Source organism: Gasterosteus aculeatus, chromosome 8 (genome assembly GCF_964276395.1).
Source record: "Gasterosteus aculeatus chromosome 8, fGasAcu3.hap1.1, whole genome shotgun sequence".
NCBI classification, from domain to species: Eukaryota; Metazoa; Chordata; class Actinopteri; order Perciformes; family Gasterosteidae; genus Gasterosteus; species Gasterosteus aculeatus.
The window spans coordinates 12172878-12191502 of NC_135695.1; the positions used below are offsets into that span (position 1 = coordinate 12172878).

Here is an 18625-nt window from a genome sequence, read left to right on the forward strand (position 1 = left end):
TCTTCTATTGAACAACCAAATAGCAGGTTTACAAACTTTATATGACAACCTATTGCTATACTCTTGAGTAAAAGGTGAATTACTACAGCTTGCTGGTTGACAGTTGATCGTTTACCATTGTGGTTCACATCCATGAACTACAAGACTAAGGACCAGGATGCATTATGTAAAGCAGCTACAGAAGAATACAGGCAATTTACACGGCTGTTTGAAAAGTTAGGAATCAGCTGTTGTTTTCGATAACAATAGTTTATTATCAATAGCACGACGGGTCATTTTCAGTAACTTTTCAAAGCAGTTTGACAAGATATAAACATCCGCTGTGCTGCTTTTATTCATTCTTTGGTTTTAACATTGCTGAGTCGGTCACTGAGATCATCAAAGTAATCATCAGTGGAACGAAACATCTGGATGATGGCGGTGAGAAGTAGGATGTCACAGTTTTGATCCAACTCGAATTCTTTGCTGTAGTTCTTCACCGGAACAACGCAGGACATTGGCACACCGAGCCGAACACCAACCTCCTGCATCTGAATCACAATAGCAACAAAATATGCCAATGAGCGTAGTTCCAAATAAATATAATTCCATTCAGTTAAGAAAAGTGGCAAGTTGTGTGTGTATTGATACTATCACATAAGAGACGTATTACCATCAATACCAACCCATCAAAAATGTTATTACTGTATATTTGCGCCGCTACTTTACACATGACAGGGCAACTCAATAATAATAACAAAAAGTTCATTTAGATTTACATTTAGATTAAGAACCAAAATTAAACCTGCAAACAATTTGATTCACATTTTCTGTCTCAATTTAAAGTGGATCTCACAATATCCTGAATGTAGCTGCTCTTATAAATGTTCCTGATGTCCTGTGAAACCAAAGGGCAGGCTTCATCCACCTTCGTCAGCAGGACCAGCTGAGGAATACCTGCAGAGATTAAAAAAATAAATCCTAAGACATCTGGTTCCATCTCTAACATTCTGTGTCTCTACTGTGCTAAACTACTAGAAAGCACATTTCTAGTCTGTTTCATTTAAGCTTTCTATTATTTAGTGGATAAGGATGACCTGCAGTACTTCTGACATTTCTCAATGGTTTGTGAATATCACACAATTTAGGTACAAAATCACCACTTAAAATGATTTTTGATTTTCACCGACCCATCAAGTTGACCTTTCTGCGGATAGCTTCCAGCTTCTGCTCCAGTTTTGCCGGCAGGATGGCGACCTTGCAGGCATCGACGACGTAGGCCACGCAGTGGATCTTGTCACTCAGGCCCGGCGAGTTGTGATAGCCGCTGGCATTCGAACGCAGAGGAGCCGTTGGGTTGAACTGAGTCATGAGAAGTGAGAGAAAAGGGCCGTTTGAGTCACAGGACAAAACCTCATGCTGTTAATGCTCCGACTGATAATACGAAGCCCAACCTGATAGGAGTCTGGCAGATGACCTTCGAGGATGCTGGCGATGTCATCGATATCAAGGCCCGCCCCCGTGCTTTCCTCCAATCCCATGGTATCACACAAGATGATTGGCAGCGGGTTTCCTCCTTGTCCATCTTTTATTGAGTATGTGCGAAACTGTCAGGAATATTACGTAATGGAGTTTATTACACGAGATTGTGGATGGCGAAAACGATTTGCTACAAACACTCATAAACAGGACGGGCAAAGCACACTTTACTTTGTCATCAGCACTAAAGACCGTACCAAAAAAGGTATGTTAACTTGTCCTTTTTCTTCCTTTACTGCAGATCTCATGCAGGATTAAAAGTCTACTGGCCATGCTGACAGCGGCCGGTGCTTTGAGCCAAATGCTTACGAGTACAATGCTGGCAGTCATCATGTCGGGACGGCTTGTTGCTGTGGTTTATGTACAAGTGATGGGGTGGGAAGGCCATTAGTTATGATGAAATGTGTTACTTAAAACTCAATGGTGGCACCTGAGCAGGACATGATGTCTTTTCAGAATTTAATGCAAAAGAGACACATAACAAAAAAACCCTGTGCACTACTGTTAAAAATTGAAGTGAACTATGTACATGAAGTGAATGAAACCAGCCTAACCTGTTTGGTGAGGCTGTTGGTGGAGCAGCCGGCGATGGCCTGGTTGCTGACGTAGCCTTTGAATACAGAGTTGATAGAATTGAAGAAGCTGGACTTTCCAGCTCCAACAGGTCCGATCAGCAGGACCCGAACCTGCGCCACAGAGTTGGACGGGGAGCAGTGGAGCCTGATGCTCTCCATCATCTCGACTCGCTTCCTGACCAAACAAGATCAGCTCTAAGACATCTTCAACACTTGAGTACTTTATGACATTATACTGTGACTAGGTAAAAACAATAGGTAAATACAAAGTGTTGTCACGTCCAGCTTACTCGTTTTCCCAGACGACCGGCCTCCACGGCTTCTCAAGTTCTAGCATTGCTGTTGCTGAAAAGCAAATCAGGCCATGTGATTTTAATCAAATTTAAACACCCACACAAGTAATCTATTAGCTGTTCTTTGAAGTCATGAAACATGAATTACAACTCCCTTTTTGTTTCCCTTTCCCTAAAACATGAATATATATGAATATTCCAGTTCTACGCTAAACTGGAATTGTTTACGTCACTTTTCACTGCTGGTTATTATTTGTGAGTCAGTGGTGAAAAGAAAAGCTACCATCCGTTTTAACTAGCCTGATAAAACTTGCTGTATTGCAGCAACAAATATGCAGATGTGCCCAGGTGTTCTTTTATTAGGAAGCTTGGTTTCTGGTAACCAGACTGATGGTGTGTAAAGTGCAACAAAAATATGATCTGATATGATCCGACTTGTTGTTGTAGTTCACTTACTCTCCACCTCATAAACTTCACACTCAGTCAGCTGGATGTCGTTGCCATGCATCTCTGCAGCAGTGAAGTTGTAATGATTCCCTGGATTGGAATGGACTGCTTTGCCTCTCATGACAAGAACCAAATCTTCTCCAAAATATGGACCAGAGTTACCAACCATTCTTACTGCATAAGCTGGAGAAGAGACTGGATATTTGATGAGCTTTTCTCCATTAAAGGTGAAAAGAAAGGCCTGCTCATCATGCATGTACCCCCCAGACTGACTGAAGGGTGGTTTGGTGTAGCCTCCAAACACATAACCGGAAGCATTGAAGCCCACAGACACCGTGGGACCGTGGTTGTCACATTGCTGGTGGAAGCCAGCGCCGCTGAAACCATGGATGCTGGCCTTGTACAGCAGACGCAGTTTGACACTTCCCAGCTGGGAGCAGATTTCTTTCTGCTGGCTGCTGGTTAGTTTGGAGTTCATGCTGGTTGTTTTTTCTGCTGACGATCAGGAACAGAAAACAGAAACAGTGGTTGCAGGTTTGAAGCGGTGCATCTTATTGGAGATGGATTCATTTAACTTGATCAACAGCCCAAGTTGAGACACTTAAGACGGTTTCCTAAGTTCAATGTACCTGACATTAGAACCAAGTACAGTCAGTTCAGTTTAAGGATTTGTTGGGGCATGTTGCTTACTGAAATACTTACTTATGTCAATGCAATTATAATTCGAAAGGACGTTTCACCCTTTCCCAACAAAAACACTGCCATTGATATGCAAATGCTTTTTGAGACAAAACTTGAGAGATGGAAAATCGTCATTCATAATTCATATTTAAATTCAATATTCTAAACAAGGACTAACAAGTTTAAAGATATTTTAGTTTTACAATGAATCAAAGACAAAGTAAGGGATAAAAACAATTACCTTCCTCGAAGACGAAAGGGCAGACTGGATATTAGCAGCCGTCAAAAGTGCAGCAGACACGCGCAGCATGAGGAAGACCGGAAGTACTAAATTGTTACTTTCAACATAAGAGAGTTCAAGAGAATCTTTGTCATTTATCTTTTGGCAATTTAGATGTTTAACAGGACATCAAGAATCGTACAAAAGACTTCATGGTATTTTATACTTATTTTAACTTTATCAAATTTTAAACATAGGTTTAGGTATCTTTTAGTCCCTTTTTAGGTCTTTTTTTAATCAGTTATCAATCTTAAGTCACTTCTAACTATATTTATGTTTCCTCGTATTTTTACACAAGAGCTGGGGGGTCTTGGGCCTTAGAAAAATGTGCACCATTAAATTGAATCAACAGCCCAACAATATCACAAAGCATTTTCATTAAATTGACTGTTTTTAGTCAATTATTTTCAGCATTATAAATGTATTTTGAAGGGGAATACTGGAAATGAAAGGCATAGTACGGCCGACTTGACTGAAACTTTAACTTTCGTTTTCCCGTAACGACACGACGAAACACGACTAAACACGTGACATGATTGGTTCAGTCTGCAAAGAAAACATATTTAACATGTTGAGTGTCAAAAAAATACATATAAGATTATGGGATAATATATCTAATAAATACAGTTTCATATAAAAGATTATATACGGATAAATATGTTGTATGTGTAGATATAGTATTTCGTAGAAGGCCCTGAAAAAGCCATAGTAGAGTATAATAAGGAAAAAAAACAATAAAAGTCAGTGCAGTGTGTTAAAAAAGGTTATTAAATTCTAACACCATAGGTATTCAGAAAACAAAAACAAAAGAAAAAATTCACAGTATCATAGTAGTAACAGTACAGTAGTAAAACAGACACACACACCATATAAAAAAGTAAGTCATACTACAGTATGTCAGAAAATGTTGGGCAATATGGTGACACTGTCGCCTCAAAGAAAGAAGGTCCTAAGTTTTAAACATTGCATCCATTAAACTCTCCGAAGTAAGTTGTTCATTTAAGTCTAATGAGGGCTTGTACTGCATTTTATATTGCCACTCAGTGGCCGTTGCTTGCTACTGCCACAAGAAAGGATCTCGGCCCTGCTGGAGATGACTATTGTTAAGAGAAACTCTGGAGAAAGACAGCTATACTGTGACAGGTAAAGACCACTTGTAGATATTTATTCCTGTATGAGGCAAAATAAAGTGTGAGAAAACCGGCACGCAGAAACCCCTCTGTATGGCTGGTTGTTGAATAAGGTTTATTGAGCTTGATACAAAGAGAAAAGTTGATGCTTACAAAGATATCACAAGTTCGGATTTCTTCTGAATTATCACAATTTTCTCATTATAATGTTGTAAAAGACATAACAAGAGGAAAGGTTCAAAGCCAGTGCCTGTACCATTTTATGGGATTGTTCTGTAGCTTTAACATTTACGAATGGTTAAATCTTGGACACAAACTTTATTCCTGAGCAGCTTCCTAACATTAAGCATTAAACCACAAAAGATTAGATGAATGTGAATTTGCAAACCTTTTTCTATATTCTTAAAAGAAAGGAATGTTTTATTCCATTTTCTGCCCTGTGTGTTGGGCCGTATTGTCCTGGAAATACAGGTTAGCATATTGAAGGATGTGGTCGACAGCACTAAGCAGGAGCACATCAGTGTTCACATCCAGGTCCAGCTCTGAAGAGTAGTTCTTCACCGGGACGATGTAGGAGGTGGACATTCCCAACAGAGCTCCGGCTTTAACCATCTGCAAATACACACAAATGTAAGCATTAAAATAACAGAATTACCATATATCAATTAATTTATGCATTATTCCAGCCTACCATGTCCCGAATGGTGTTGCTCTTGTAAACCTCTGCGACGTCTTTGTCCGTTTCAACACAGATTTTGTCAATGTGGGTCAGCAGAGCCACCTGGTGAACCCCTAACAGACAGAACACAAGGCTGTCATTAAGATTTCCTTGCAATAAAACAGCTTTTAATTGTTAGATTCTAGAGGAACACATTACCAAACGTTAAGTCATGGACGCATTTAAACAATGACAACTGAATTAAGGCAAACACTGACCAAACACTGACCAAGTCTACCTTGTTTTCAAAAGTTAAAGCCCATTCGGTCCGACAGGGGACAACATCTGTCTTAATGTTTAAGTGTTTTGCTTCTCCTGTTGTTACCCAGTTCACTGATGTGCTCCCGGAGCTTCTGGAAGGTGTCACTGAGGCCTTTAGGGTAGGTCAGGACTTTCGAGGCGTCCACCACAAAGGCCACACAATGGACCTTGTCTTTGAGGCTTGGCCTCTTCACGTAGCCCACCGTCTCCGACCTCACTGGCTGATCTGGGCTGAACTATGACACAGAGAAAAGAAGAGCAACACGGCGCGTGTTGCGTGTTTAGCAATTAGCCAATAAATTAATTCTGACTTAATGCCGGTGCTAGACAAAAAGAAAGTGGATCACAAAGGCTCTTATATCCTCAGGGGAAGGTACCAAATTTCATGGCAACCCATCCAATGGGGGTCGAGACATTTCACCCAAACCCACAAATGTTGACCTCATAGTGGCGCTAGAAAGAAAGTCAGAGGACCACTACTGTCATTGAAACGCATCCTCTTGAGAAACCACGAGAGTACAAAATGCTTTGCCCATCTATGTGGTTTTTGAGGGGAAATGTTTCAGTCCGGACCAAACATCCAACCAATACACCTGTAGAGCTGTCTACAGCAATGCTGCAACTACAACATGACAACACGCTCCCTGCTTACCTTGTGCCCTTCAGGTACATGACCTTTAATGACGGACAGGATGTCATGGAGGGTCAGTCCGGTCATATCTCCACCTCCCAGGCCCACCATATCACACAAGACCAGCCCAGTGGGATCCTCTACATCCTCAGCATGGATGTTGAAGGACTGCAGCTGACACACACACACACACAAACAAGTTAAAAGGATGGACGCCAAAACCATAGCAACAGACCTGCTGATTGGAGGTTTGCCCCGCTGCATTATTCTGAAGAACAAACGACATTCAGGTTCAGTGTTGCCTCAATGCTGTTTTTTATGTGTTTGTCTAGTCTGTCGGTGCCCAAATATTAACATATTTATAGTATATATTTTGTTAATTTAAGCATTTAACTTTGATTTCAGCAAGAAAGTACATTCATAACTTGAAAAAACACTGTTTGGGCAGTGTTTTTCCTTTTTAAGATTCCCTCAACCCTGAAAGCCTAAACGAGGTATCTCCCCATTGCTCAAAACCTAGAATTTCAGCTCATTTGGTCCGCTAGTCCCTCAAAATAAATCCCAACTACAGGGATTGCCAGTTACTTGACTTGTACCTTCTTGGTGAAGCTGGTGGAGGAGGAGCCCACCATGGCCCGGTTGGTGACTCTTCCTTTAAACACCGACTGGACTGAGCTGATGAAGCTGGACTTTCCAGAACCAACCGGACCCAGGAGGAGAACCTTAGCCTGAGACACATCCTCACTGCTGGGTTTGTAGGAGCTGATGGTCACCTTCAAGCTCAGATTTTTTCTAGATTCAAATAAGAGAATCTTGCTGCTCAGTGTAAATAGAATTAAGGCATGCAAAGTGTGTTTTTATATATATGAGTTGAAACGAAATATGTTGATGGTGTTTAAATTAGGGGGGTTTCTTTTCGCTTTAAATGAACGGAAATACATTAATTTGAATGCTATTTATTTAAATGGTTGAAACTTGACATGACTGTCATTTTACTCACTCTTCTGTCCACTCGATGTCTCGCCATGGAGATTCCAGTTTTTTTCGAGCTGCTTTGGAGAAGATGAGGTTTTTCTTGTATTTTTTTTAACTACATCCAAACAATGAATGAAAACCACAAGAGTGGCTTATATATGCAACGGTAGTGCAAGTGCAATGGCGGAAGGATTTCTTGGTGTGGAAGTGTTAAGCAGCTTACCTGGGAATGTAAACAAAATGTTGTTCTCCCTTCTCTCTGTTGAACTGACATCTGTCACAGTGCTGGAAGAATCATTGGTCCCTGCTTCTTTACTGGTAGTTAATGCAGCTAAAGCACGGGGGCCAGGGTGAAACCTGGCTGCAGAGGACCCTTCAAATACAAAGCCGCTGTTGAGGAAAACAACAATATCAGATTCAGAGCATAAAACATGGTTAAATCCTGGTTAAATCCATTACACATCAAATGCTATTCATGTGACCTAAAAACAGCTGCTGTTGAGATGGACGGAGAAATGCCAAATAGTGTTAGGGATTTAAGCCAGAAGTGCACCCCTAGTCATAGAATTTGTAGTACGTGTAATGATGTTTAGTGATAGAATTATATTTTGTGTGTTATTAGATATTAGTTATTATATTAACATGTTAGATGAAGTGAATGCAATTTCAATCAAACACAATTCATAGTCATTTAAATCATATAAACACTGTACACATTAACATTCTGTCACAATGTGATGTTAAAACCTGGGGACGGATGCCAATTGCCGTTCTTTATGGATTTCTTCCAATTTTTCCCCAAAGAGGGTTTTCTGGGAGTTTTTTCTCCTGTCAGGTAATAAAATGAACAACTTCATGTAAGGCAGCCGACTGAGGCAAATGTCTTGAGAATTGAACCACATGAACTGTCTTAGATCTTATGATGAAGTGTGATGAGCGGTGATCATTAATGATGGGTTGTTGTAATGAAAGTGTACTAGTTATAAGATGAAGACTTAAACGATGTATGCTTTGTTAAATTCACTCATTGAGGCATAAAGCCGAATGTATCTACATTGAGTGCCTTGGAATGTGAGGGACAGCTAGGACAGAGAGGTTTCAGGTTACAGCTGCAGCATCACACCTCGACGTGAAGGGGACAATGGAGGAGGTGACCCTTTGGAGAAGAAGCCAATGACATTCAAATGCACCAAAGAAGACACACCTCAAGAGTTTTCAAAGGACCATGGCGGGGAAAGACTGTTAGAACTTCTCCTGCAGCCGCGTTGATAAGTCACTTCAGACTTGCTCAGAGGATTCTCTATTTCGCGAAATATTCCTGTCACGGTGTGGTTCACTTCCTGTCTTATTTTGTAGTTTTCTGCCACTCGTGTCCCCGGGTAACTTCACTTCCTGCCTTGTCTCGTCATCCCCTGTGTTCGTCTAATAGTTTCCACCTGTGTCCAATCACCTGCACCTCCCTTGTGTATTTAAGCCATGTGTCTCTTGTGTCACTTGTCGCGTCATTGTCTTTCGTCACGCATGTCATAGTCTCTTGTTGTGGATGTCTTTCGTCTCACATGTTGCGGATGTCTTTCGTCTCACATGTTGCCTGCTGGTTTTCCTCCCGGTTCCTGTGTTTTTGACCCTTTTGACTATTAAAGTCTTTTGTTTCCCGCAAGTCTGCGTCTGAGTCCTGCCTCCCACCAGCACCCATGACAGAATGACGCGACCAAAGAAGGGCTCAGCAGACCCGCTGCCAGACTACGGTCCGGACTACCTGGACGTAAGGAGTCCCTTCTGGCAGCGGAAAACAAACTGTGTTTTTGGTCCCAGGAGCTATCAGCTCGCCTGCCTCGAGCTCCGGGACCTCCTTAACCCTAGGAGGAGCAAGCGGAAGAAGCGATCTCCCGTTCCCGCTGGGCCGCCGCAGCGATCTCCCGTTCCCGCTGGGCCGCCGCAGCGATCTCCCGTTCCCGCTGGGCCGCCGCAGCGATCTCCCGTTCCCGCTGGGCCGCCGCAGCGATCTCCCGTTCCCGCTGGGCCGCCGCAGCGATCTCCCGTTCCCGCTGGGCCGCCGCAGCGATCTCCCGTTCCCGCTGGGCCGCCGCAGCGATCTCCCGTTCCCGCTGGGCCGCCGCAGCGATCTCCCGTTCCCGCTGGGCCGCCGCAGCGATCTCCCGTTCCCGCTGGGCCGCCGCAGCGATCTCCCGTTCCCGCTGGGCCGCCGCAGCGATCTCCCGTTCCCGCTGGGCCGCCGCAGCGATCTCCCGTTCCCGCTGGGCCGCCGCAGCGATCTCCCGTTCCCGCTGGGCCGCCGCAGCGATCTCCCGTTCCCGCTGGGCCGCCGCAGCGATCTCCCGTTCCCGCTGGGCCGCCGCAGCGATCTCCCGTTCCCGCTGGGCCGCCGCAGCGATCTCCCGTTCCCGCTGGGCCGCCGCAGCGATCTCCCGTTCCCGCTGGGCCGCCGCAGCGATCTCCCGTTCCCGCTGGGCCGCCGCAGCGATCTCCCGTTCCCGCTGGGCCGCCGCAGCGATCTCCCGTTCCCGCTGGGCCGCCGCAGCGATCTCCCGTTCCCGCTGGGCCGCCGCAGCGATCTCCCGTTCCCGCTGGGCCGCCGCAGCGATCTCCCGTTCCCGCTGGGCCGCCGCGACTCTCACCCATGCCCCCGACCCGACCAGTTCCGGCCCCACGCTCCATGCCCCCGACCAGTTCCGGCCCCACGCTCCATGCCCCCGACCAGTTCCGGCCCCACGCTCCATGCCCCCGACCAGTTCCGGCCCCACGCTCCATGCCCCCGACCCGACCAGTACCGGCCCCACGCTCCATGACCCCGACGCCCCCAGTCCCCGCTCCGAGACTCATGACCCCGACGCCCCCAGTCCCCGCTCCGAGACTCAGGCTCCCTCCCTCCCATCCCATGGTCCTCTCCCACCCTCCCGTTGGTGATTTGAGGGCCGTCTGGGATCCGGCCCTTGAGGGGGGGGCTACGGGGTGGGTTATGGGGGGGGCTGAGCCGCCGCAGACTACGGAGGTGTTCCGTGTCCCCGAGCTGGAGCAGCCGCCGACTACCCCGGAGGTTTCCCGTGTCCCCGAGCCGCCGCCGCCGACTACCCCGGACGTTTCCCGTGTCCCCGAGCTGCCGACGACGACTACTACCCCGGACGTTTCCCGTGTCCCCGGGCTGCCGACGACGACTACCCCAGACGTTTCCCGTGTCTCCGAGTCTTCCATTCTAGAGACGTTCCGTGCCCTGCAGTCGCCGCTCCGGAGCCGGATTGGTGACCGCCCGCCGGGCCGACCCCCAGAGGCTCCCCGCTCGTCTGGCCGCCCGCCAGGCCGCCCGCCAGAGTTTCCAGGGTGGTCCGACCAACGTCTCTGGTTTCCCTCCCCACCCACCCCTTGTTCGCTCTAGTGTTGGCCGTCTGGAATTCGGCCCTTAAGGGGGGGGTACTGTCACGGTGTGGTTCACTTCCTGTCTTATTTTGTAGTTTTCTGCCACTCGTGTCCCCGGGTAACTTCACTTCCTGCCTTGTCTCGTCATCCCCTGTGTTCGTCTAATAGTTTCCACCTGTGTCCAATCACCTGCACCTCCCTTGTGTATTTAAGCCATGTGTCTCTTGTGTCACTTGTCGCGTCATTGTCTTTCGTCACGCATGTCATAGTCTCTTGTTGTGGATGTCTTTCGTCTTACATGTTGCCTGCTGGTTTTCCTCCCGGTTCCTGTGTTTTTGACCCTTTTGACTATTAAAGTCTTTTGTTTCCCGCAAGTCTGCGTCTGAGTCCTGCCTCCCACCAGCACCCATGACAATTCCACTGTTCGCTTAGTATTTCACTTTGTAATTGTAATCCCTATTACGTTGTTCAGTTATTAAATAACTTTTGATTTTTGAATTTAAACGAATTGACTCATTCGTGTCCTCGTTTCCGGCCGGGACGAGAACAAAGGATTGAGTCCTCCCTCGAGCTTCCGAAACCTTAACAATAGCTTTCTGAAGGAATTTGAGTTGAGCACTAATGATGGAAATACTCGGCAATATCTGTGAGGCAGAAAAGTTGTGTGTTGTGTGGGCATCCGTACGCAAACTCCTGCTATAGCTTTTATTTAGTAATTACTACTACATGAACTATTTAAAACTGAGATACAACCATGTCGACAAATGTATTCATATGTTGACAATGCAATCCTACAAAATGACCTATTTGCAAATCAGGCGATGCTTTGCCCTCTTCCACTACAACACTACGTTACACCATTTGAATTTGCAATCACAAATTAGTAAGAATCAAACCGATATACAGAGTAAATACTTGAATTACTCAGTTAGCCAAACGTCAATTGGATGTCTGTCAATTCGCAAAACAGGGACAGCAGGTATTTTGCATTGGGTCTCTGGTGCCTGTAATTCTCAACTGCCTTTTCCAAAGATAGGAGATAGTTCAGCAAGTCGTGTGACGTCTGTCAGGACAATTCCTGACTTTACTTCAAACTGACTTCATTTATCAGTGTTATGGTTTTTTTGTGTGTTACGAGAAATGTTGAATGTTTACTTATATAGTTGACTCTTGTCAAGGGAAAAAAAGAGCAATAACATCCATCCATCCATCCATTGTCAAACCGCTTATCCTGCACACAGGGTCGCGGGGGGGCTGGAGTCCATCCCAGCCAACTTCGGGCGATAGACAGGGTACACCCTGACATGGTCGCTAGCCAATCGCAGGGCTACACAGAGACAAACAACCATTCACACTCCGATTCACACATCTACGGGCAATTTAAAGTCCCCAATTAACCTGATCCCCAGAGCATGTCTTTGGACTGTGGGAGGAAGCCGGAGAACCCGGAGAGAACCCACGCAGACACGGGGAGAACATGCAGACTCCACACAGAAAGGCCACTGGGCGGAATCAAACCCAGGACCTTCTTGCTGTGAGAATTTATATTTTGAAAAAGAGCAAAAGGTTTCTCTAAAAGGACATTTGTTGTCATAGTAATGAAGCAAAACATTAGCTCTGATAAGTATACAGATGTAAAATGTATATTTCTACAAAGCCTGATACAATGTGCACCGAGTTATAGAAAGACATTTACATGTTTTGATTCACTGTTTGACCCAACAACAACAAACAAAAACCACTGAAGCAACAAGCGTTGAGTTTGACGCGAGACCGTAAACATGACTTACTGCTTATTTTACACGCGTGTAACGTGGCGTGAAAACACGAACGTACCTCTGATTCTTTTTGTTCTGTGCCTCCATGACGCGAGTGCAAGCAGACGCGGTGACCAACGGCGGACAGGCGACAGACAAAGACGGAGAAGCGACTCTCTCTTCTCCGGAAAAGAAAGTGAAACCTAACAGTGAGCATGATGAGTTACACAAACAGCACTGCAGGAAGTTCTGTGCACAGTGGCACAAATGGTCCACACCTTTGGACCCCCCCGCAGAGTAAAGGGACGGTTCTCCCACCAAACAACCACAAAACCAACACCTCACAGGCGGTTTTGCGGTACCTCTGATTAACATACTAATTGGTTACCGTTTTGTTGGATGAAATGATTAACAAGTCATTCTTGTGAACCTTTAACTGTGCAGATTCCTCAGCAGGAAGCACCTTTCCTTTCTAAGAAGGGTTGCTTATTGTCTGTTCCACATTACGGGTAGAGGAGGCCCCCGTTTAGCGAATTAATAAGTAACATCCTCACATTGTGGGGGAAACGATGACATGGCCAACGCTGTGCCCTTTCCTCCATCACGTTGACAGGAGGAGACGCTGCGTTTATAATACACTGGTTTATCCGCGGCCTGATAATGGAGGAGAGAAGAAGGACAACAGGCTGCTCGCGGAGAGAGAGAACGTGTGAAGGTAGAAGGTCTATCGGATGAGGACATTCACGGCAAATATCAGGTGTTGCTTAATCGTAAAGGTACAGCAGGTCAGAGAGGGACATGCCAATGTTTCTAACTTAAGCTTGATAAACTGCCTGGACTACCAGGTGGGTTTGTCTTATCCACTAGTGGGAGCTCCAGTCTCGTGTTTGAAGCGTGATGTCGACCCACTAGCTGACAGCAGGGGTCCACCTGTGGCCTCCGCTGGGACCCACGGGCCAATACCCAGAACTCCCACACACACATGTCCTTACACAGTCAGAGGCATCACTCAGGAGCTTCTCATAACTCAATGTTTTAATCTGAATATTACTCTGTAGTTGATGGCGGGGAATGCCGTTCCTTGGATAAGAAAACTTGCTATGTGTGTGTGTGTGTGTGTGTGTGTTTCTTGGCTTATTTGAGAGACGGTTTGTTTTGCAGCTCTGAATAAAAGGAAATTAAACTCATCCAAGGTTTGCTTGGGAAGACTTTCTTTCCTTCAGTCCTTCATATTCATGCATAGTTCCGATGTTTTCAGCACAGTCACTAGACTTCAATCAGCCTTAATCTCCATTAATTGAACATATTGTTGCTGTTAAAATACCACCAGATCATCTCCAGATTCATGGATTCATTCAGGATGTTTATGTAGCAAAGCTAAATAAAGCTACAAAAGTTGGCAGGTTCTTTCAGGTGAATTGTCTATCATCCAGCACAGCTTTATCGGGGCTATTTAGTCCAGCAGCCCGCAGCTGATCAGGCGTAATAGCGGCGCACAACAAGGCACAGCTATTTGCTGTGACCTTGTGGCCTCGCCAAGCTTTTGCTGCGACAGCAAAATAGTTTCTATTTCCAGAGCCGCATTTAGAAAGACTGGGAGGGTTAAGTTAGAAGATCCGAAACCAGCAGGAACACCTTTCATACTTGGAGCCATTATTTATTCATTTTTCAGTGTTCCTTTTGCATTTAAATACAGAATATATTTCTTTTGTCAAATTTCAGCATCAAATGGCTATTTACCCAAGCACTCAAAGAAGAGTATTTCCGCGTAACCTGACGTAGAGTTCTGATTGATGAATTCACCTTGCTATGGTACACGGCACAAATCCACAGCCAGTTTATTACGTGTACAAACTTACATGGCAGTCAGCACGCTGAGTTTAGAAAGGCAGTCTGGAATACCGGCAATAAAGCTAATCGATGTACCGAAAGTCACACAAACAAACTAATCAAATTATTAAAATTACAGTCCTGTGGCTTCAAAGGCTTCAGTTCCCTATCTGAAGGCTGAAAGCTCAAGTTGACCATTAATGTTCCCAAACTGAAAAAATGCACCGGTCAATAAGCCTGACAACCCCTTTGGGGCTTCTTGGTTATCAGACTACAAAACCCAATTTAAAAATAAAACTTCCTGCGGCCTTGAGGTCGTGACCGGGTGTCATTAAAAGTGATTGCAGTGTTGGTGGCTTCACAGTAAACACTGTCTAGAGGCTTTTATCTGTAAATGGAAGATGCTGCCCTGCAAAAACCAAAACACAGCGTGCAAAACACATCACGATTAAACTGCAACCAGAGACCGGTAAATTGTATTTATACACGTGTGTAATGTACTAGAATTAGTGTTCCAGAATGACCTGGTTGTGGCCCACCCGTTTATTTTTACCGCGCTATGTGTCCTGCATGTGTACCTGTAGTATTATGGGATATGCATAATTTCCTCACATTCATATTAATCTATGCTTATTTCTAACATCCACTCAGGCATTGAAGTGAAGAGAGCAGGCACTTTTATTTAATAATAACGTAAGATGGACAATATTAGACACAATTATATTGAGCCATTTTAACCACAAAATGTTGCTGCAGTTTTCGATATAATAGAAAAAAAATAGAAGCAGCAGCATGTGCAGAAGCGCAGTGTCCTCTCAGCTGAGGTGATCTTTAAGTCGTGTAGATAAATTATGATTTGTTGACCATTAACAGCTCTTCCTCACCATCATGGTACTCTGGGGCTGTGAGTTCACAAGGTCCAGACAGATCCCACTCTGACTCAGCAGCCTCGACTGATGTCAGAGAAGCAGAACGGTGCAGGTGGGAGGACAAACATGCGCCGTCTAAACAGGGAGTTATGCAGCCGTGTGACACAGCGATCCGATTCACAGGAACACCCACACCACTACCACCCCGCTCATGCATCCAGACTGGCTGACACACGTCTCGTCTGAACTGCTCTCTCTCTTCAGCAAAGTGCACAGGGGCTTGAAATTAAAGCTCTGCAGGTTTGAGTTGAAGAGAGGGCAAGGAACAACTGCAACTGGAAAACACTTTGCATGCTGTTTTCCTTTGCAGTTGGTGCGGAAGTTAGATATTGATTTAGCATCCGTGAAAATCAGACATGATTTGCTGGAGGAAGAAATGAACGTTTAAGCTTAAAATTGTTATTCGACGATATTATGCCTATTTTATATGATTGTTTAGCTTACTATCGCCTTTCCCCTTTAATGAATTAATTAATTTGGTTAATACTTTACTTATAAAATTGATTTATTTTATCATCAGTTTAATAGTTGTTTATGTGTTAGTGTATTCCAAATAATTGATTCTTTTAGTGTCCTATTGAGGCAAGTCAACACACTTATCTTAAAAGGTATATTATAATATTTAAATTGTAATGTCTGCAGTTTCCCCTTTTTAAAAATACTAGAATGCTGAAATTGTGCCTGAGCTGGATGGATAACATTGCTTGAAAGAAAATGAAAACGTAAAAAAAGTATTTGTTGCATTGGATATCCATGACTCTGGCATATTGATCACGGTAGAAAGATTTGGATGTGATGTGCGACAATAAATATGTGTTTTCCTGCGTGCAGATGATCAAAGATGGCAAATGTTCTTTTTTGTTGTTTTTGTTTTTTATTTTGGACTTTCTATTCTTTTCTGGTTAATCTTTCTGCTAAACTCTGTGACATTTGGGATTTGTCAACTACAGGTTGGACAGGACATGATGTAAGGACAGCCTCTGATCATGTGCACGGTGCACAGTGCAGCCGGTAAAGGGACGACACACAAGTGTAACGAGAGCCGTCTAATATGTTCATTTGAACGGAGAGTGGATATAGCTAGTCTAGTGATGTCATACGATGTTGTTTATGATTGTAAGTTTGGAGGCTTTGGGAGGTAATTGGGGGCAATAAAGAGCTGCAACATCTTGTTCTTCTTTATAAACAACTACCACTATGCCTTTGAACATCTGTGATTGTAATATAATGTAAGACGATGGATTAATGATGGATGGAGGTTTGTCTCGTTTTTACACGTCCTGGTTTCTTTCAGAAAGTATCATTCAAATGTCAGTGCAGTGATCAGTTCTCCCGTGTCTGTTTCCAGGTGTCTAAATCTAAATTGATGGGTATGATGAGACGGTCAATGCTGTTTAAGGTATCAGGGGTATGCGCTTGGCAGACAGCTGCCTGTGACTCACACACAGTGTGTCATTATAGTCACTACGTAGTCCACAAGGGACAAAAATATATTCTACGCATATCTGAGTTACGCAATTTCCAAACTACAGATGGCCGTGGTAAAGAAGATCACTGTTTGTGTAAAGCGGTGTGCCGGGACCAAAGCATTCATCTATTACAGCAACGTGACGCACTGACTGGGATTCATGTGGCTGAGTTTGCGTAATGGAGAAAATGGAGAAATAAAAAGCAAGTGATCCCTTCTGCTTTTCACGTGAGCACTTATGAAGTTTATGTCTATTACTTCAGCTTTGTTTGCAATAAAACAAGAAGGTTGAGAGAGTGGAGATCACCTTGGACCAAAGACAATTTGTGGTGATGCAGAGATTCTTGCTATTAAAGGTCATTCAAATTCTGGTAGTAAAGAGCATTTGGATATCAAACCCCCTATCTTGTCCCTGTGAAGAGTTTTTTAATAAATAAATAAATATAGGATTGGGTATCTTTTTGAAAAAACGTTGCTGAAATTCTCATTACATCCCGACAGCAATCAATAAAGAAAAATGTGGTATCCGTGGCTCAACGGACTCTAATGTTCAATCAATCACTTAATTTGGCCCAATAGGGCCTTTAAGTTGGGTCATGCTTTTAAAATGTAACAGTCTCAACCTCACCACCACACCTTCTCCTGAATGCGTGTTGTATTCATGCAAATTCCTGCATTACAGAGCAAAACGGGATTCAAAATGTCCGTCTGAATATTGTCTGGGTCGCAATCTTTAACGTTTTCTATTCTCCAATATATCTGTCCTGCATCTCCCAAAGTCACGGATTAATCAATTGGGCCACTTGTGAACATACTTTCAGGAAACGAATAGAACTGTAATGTCATCGTGCACTTTGTTTTGATACTTGAACCCGCTGTGCTGAAAACAGAGGACACAAAGTGCATATCTGGTTCAGGAGTCTCCCATCAGTCTTTCAGCTCAGCTGCCTGAGCTCTTGCTTTGCGTCGGATATCTGCTGACAGCCTTTAATCCGTCTGTCCGGTAGCCTGGAGGAGGAAACCGTGTTTACATCTCCAGCCTGCTCGGGCTGAACTAAAGAAAAGTAAGTGTCTGCCGTTTTGCAGAGCAACACCAAACCACGTCTTGAATAGCAACGGGGAGACATTACAGTCTCCTTTCTGTTCTACACAAAGCCTTTTTTTTCCTCAGTTCGTTACACATTCTGACTCCAAACTAACCAAATAGCGTTGTTTCGTCTGACGCTCTAGGAAGCCCTACGTAATGTCTTTTCAAAATAAACTTCCATCCTCACGAGAGGTCGGCCTTTGGCAACAATCACCGCGATCAACGACTCGTGAAAGGTGTCAACGTTCACTTTTAGTTGCACTGGACATAAACAGCGGCCTCCTGGACTGCTTTACCCGTCCATCTCCCGTCCTACCCGCTCTGCCTGCACTATCTCACGCTTTATACTGCCAGGGTCCCTCTGACAAACAACAAACAAACAAAGCAGGACTTTAGTTTCCTGTGCAAAACCAAACGACCGTTGGTACGTCTGTCATTAGTCAGTCGAGTTGTTTGTTTTGCTGTTTCCTTGGAAGTAAGTGGTTCTGTTTCCCGGACCCAACTTCCTGTGACTTCTCAGTTGGTCGACTGAAAGCTGAACACGCTCTTTTGCAAAACTTAGTAGTTTTGTCACCAAAGCCCAAGACTGAAAGGGCAACGATGAGAACGAACTGAAGTGAAGGAGAAAATGAGACTAAAACAGGAGAGGAAAAGAGACGGGACTGGCAAT

The 18625-nt window shown here is 44.5% G+C and overlaps 1 protein-coding gene across 1 annotated transcript; it reads right to left on the minus strand.

The window, feature by feature from the left end:
• Positions 1-233: 233 nt before the first annotated feature.
• Positions 234-12926, minus strand: LOC120824282 (interferon-induced protein 44-like). Its single transcript, XM_078108090.1, has 16 exons — positions 12721-12926; positions 7733-7899; positions 7535-7586; positions 7131-7326; positions 6556-6708; positions 5968-6139; positions 5616-5716; positions 5347-5536; positions 3756-3779; positions 2843-3328; positions 2384-2432; positions 2073-2268; positions 1434-1586; positions 1170-1341; positions 836-936; positions 234-530 (listed from the first exon to the last, which is right to left on the minus strand). Exons 1-16 carry the CDS (start codon positions 12747-12749, stop codon positions 336-338), a joined length of 2436 nt encoding a protein of 811 aa, XP_077964216.1. The 5' UTR covers positions 12750-12926; the 3' UTR covers positions 234-335.
• Between the last annotated feature and the right edge of the window lie 5699 nt (positions 12927-18625).

Excerpts from the sequence above, each read along its gene's own strand:
- LOC120824282 (XM_078108090.1), bottom strand. The coding sequence starts at position 12,749 with ATGGAGGCACAGAACAAAAAGAATCAGAG. Across the intron at positions 7,587-7,732 it reads CATTTTGTTTACATTCCCAG|CAGCTCGAAAAAAACTGGAA; the intron begins GTAAGCTGCTTA and ends TCTTCTCCAAAG. Across the intron at positions 7,327-7,534 it reads GACATCGAGTGGACAGAAGA|AAAAAATCTGAGCTTGAAGG; the intron begins GTGAGTAAAATG and ends ATTTGAATCTAG.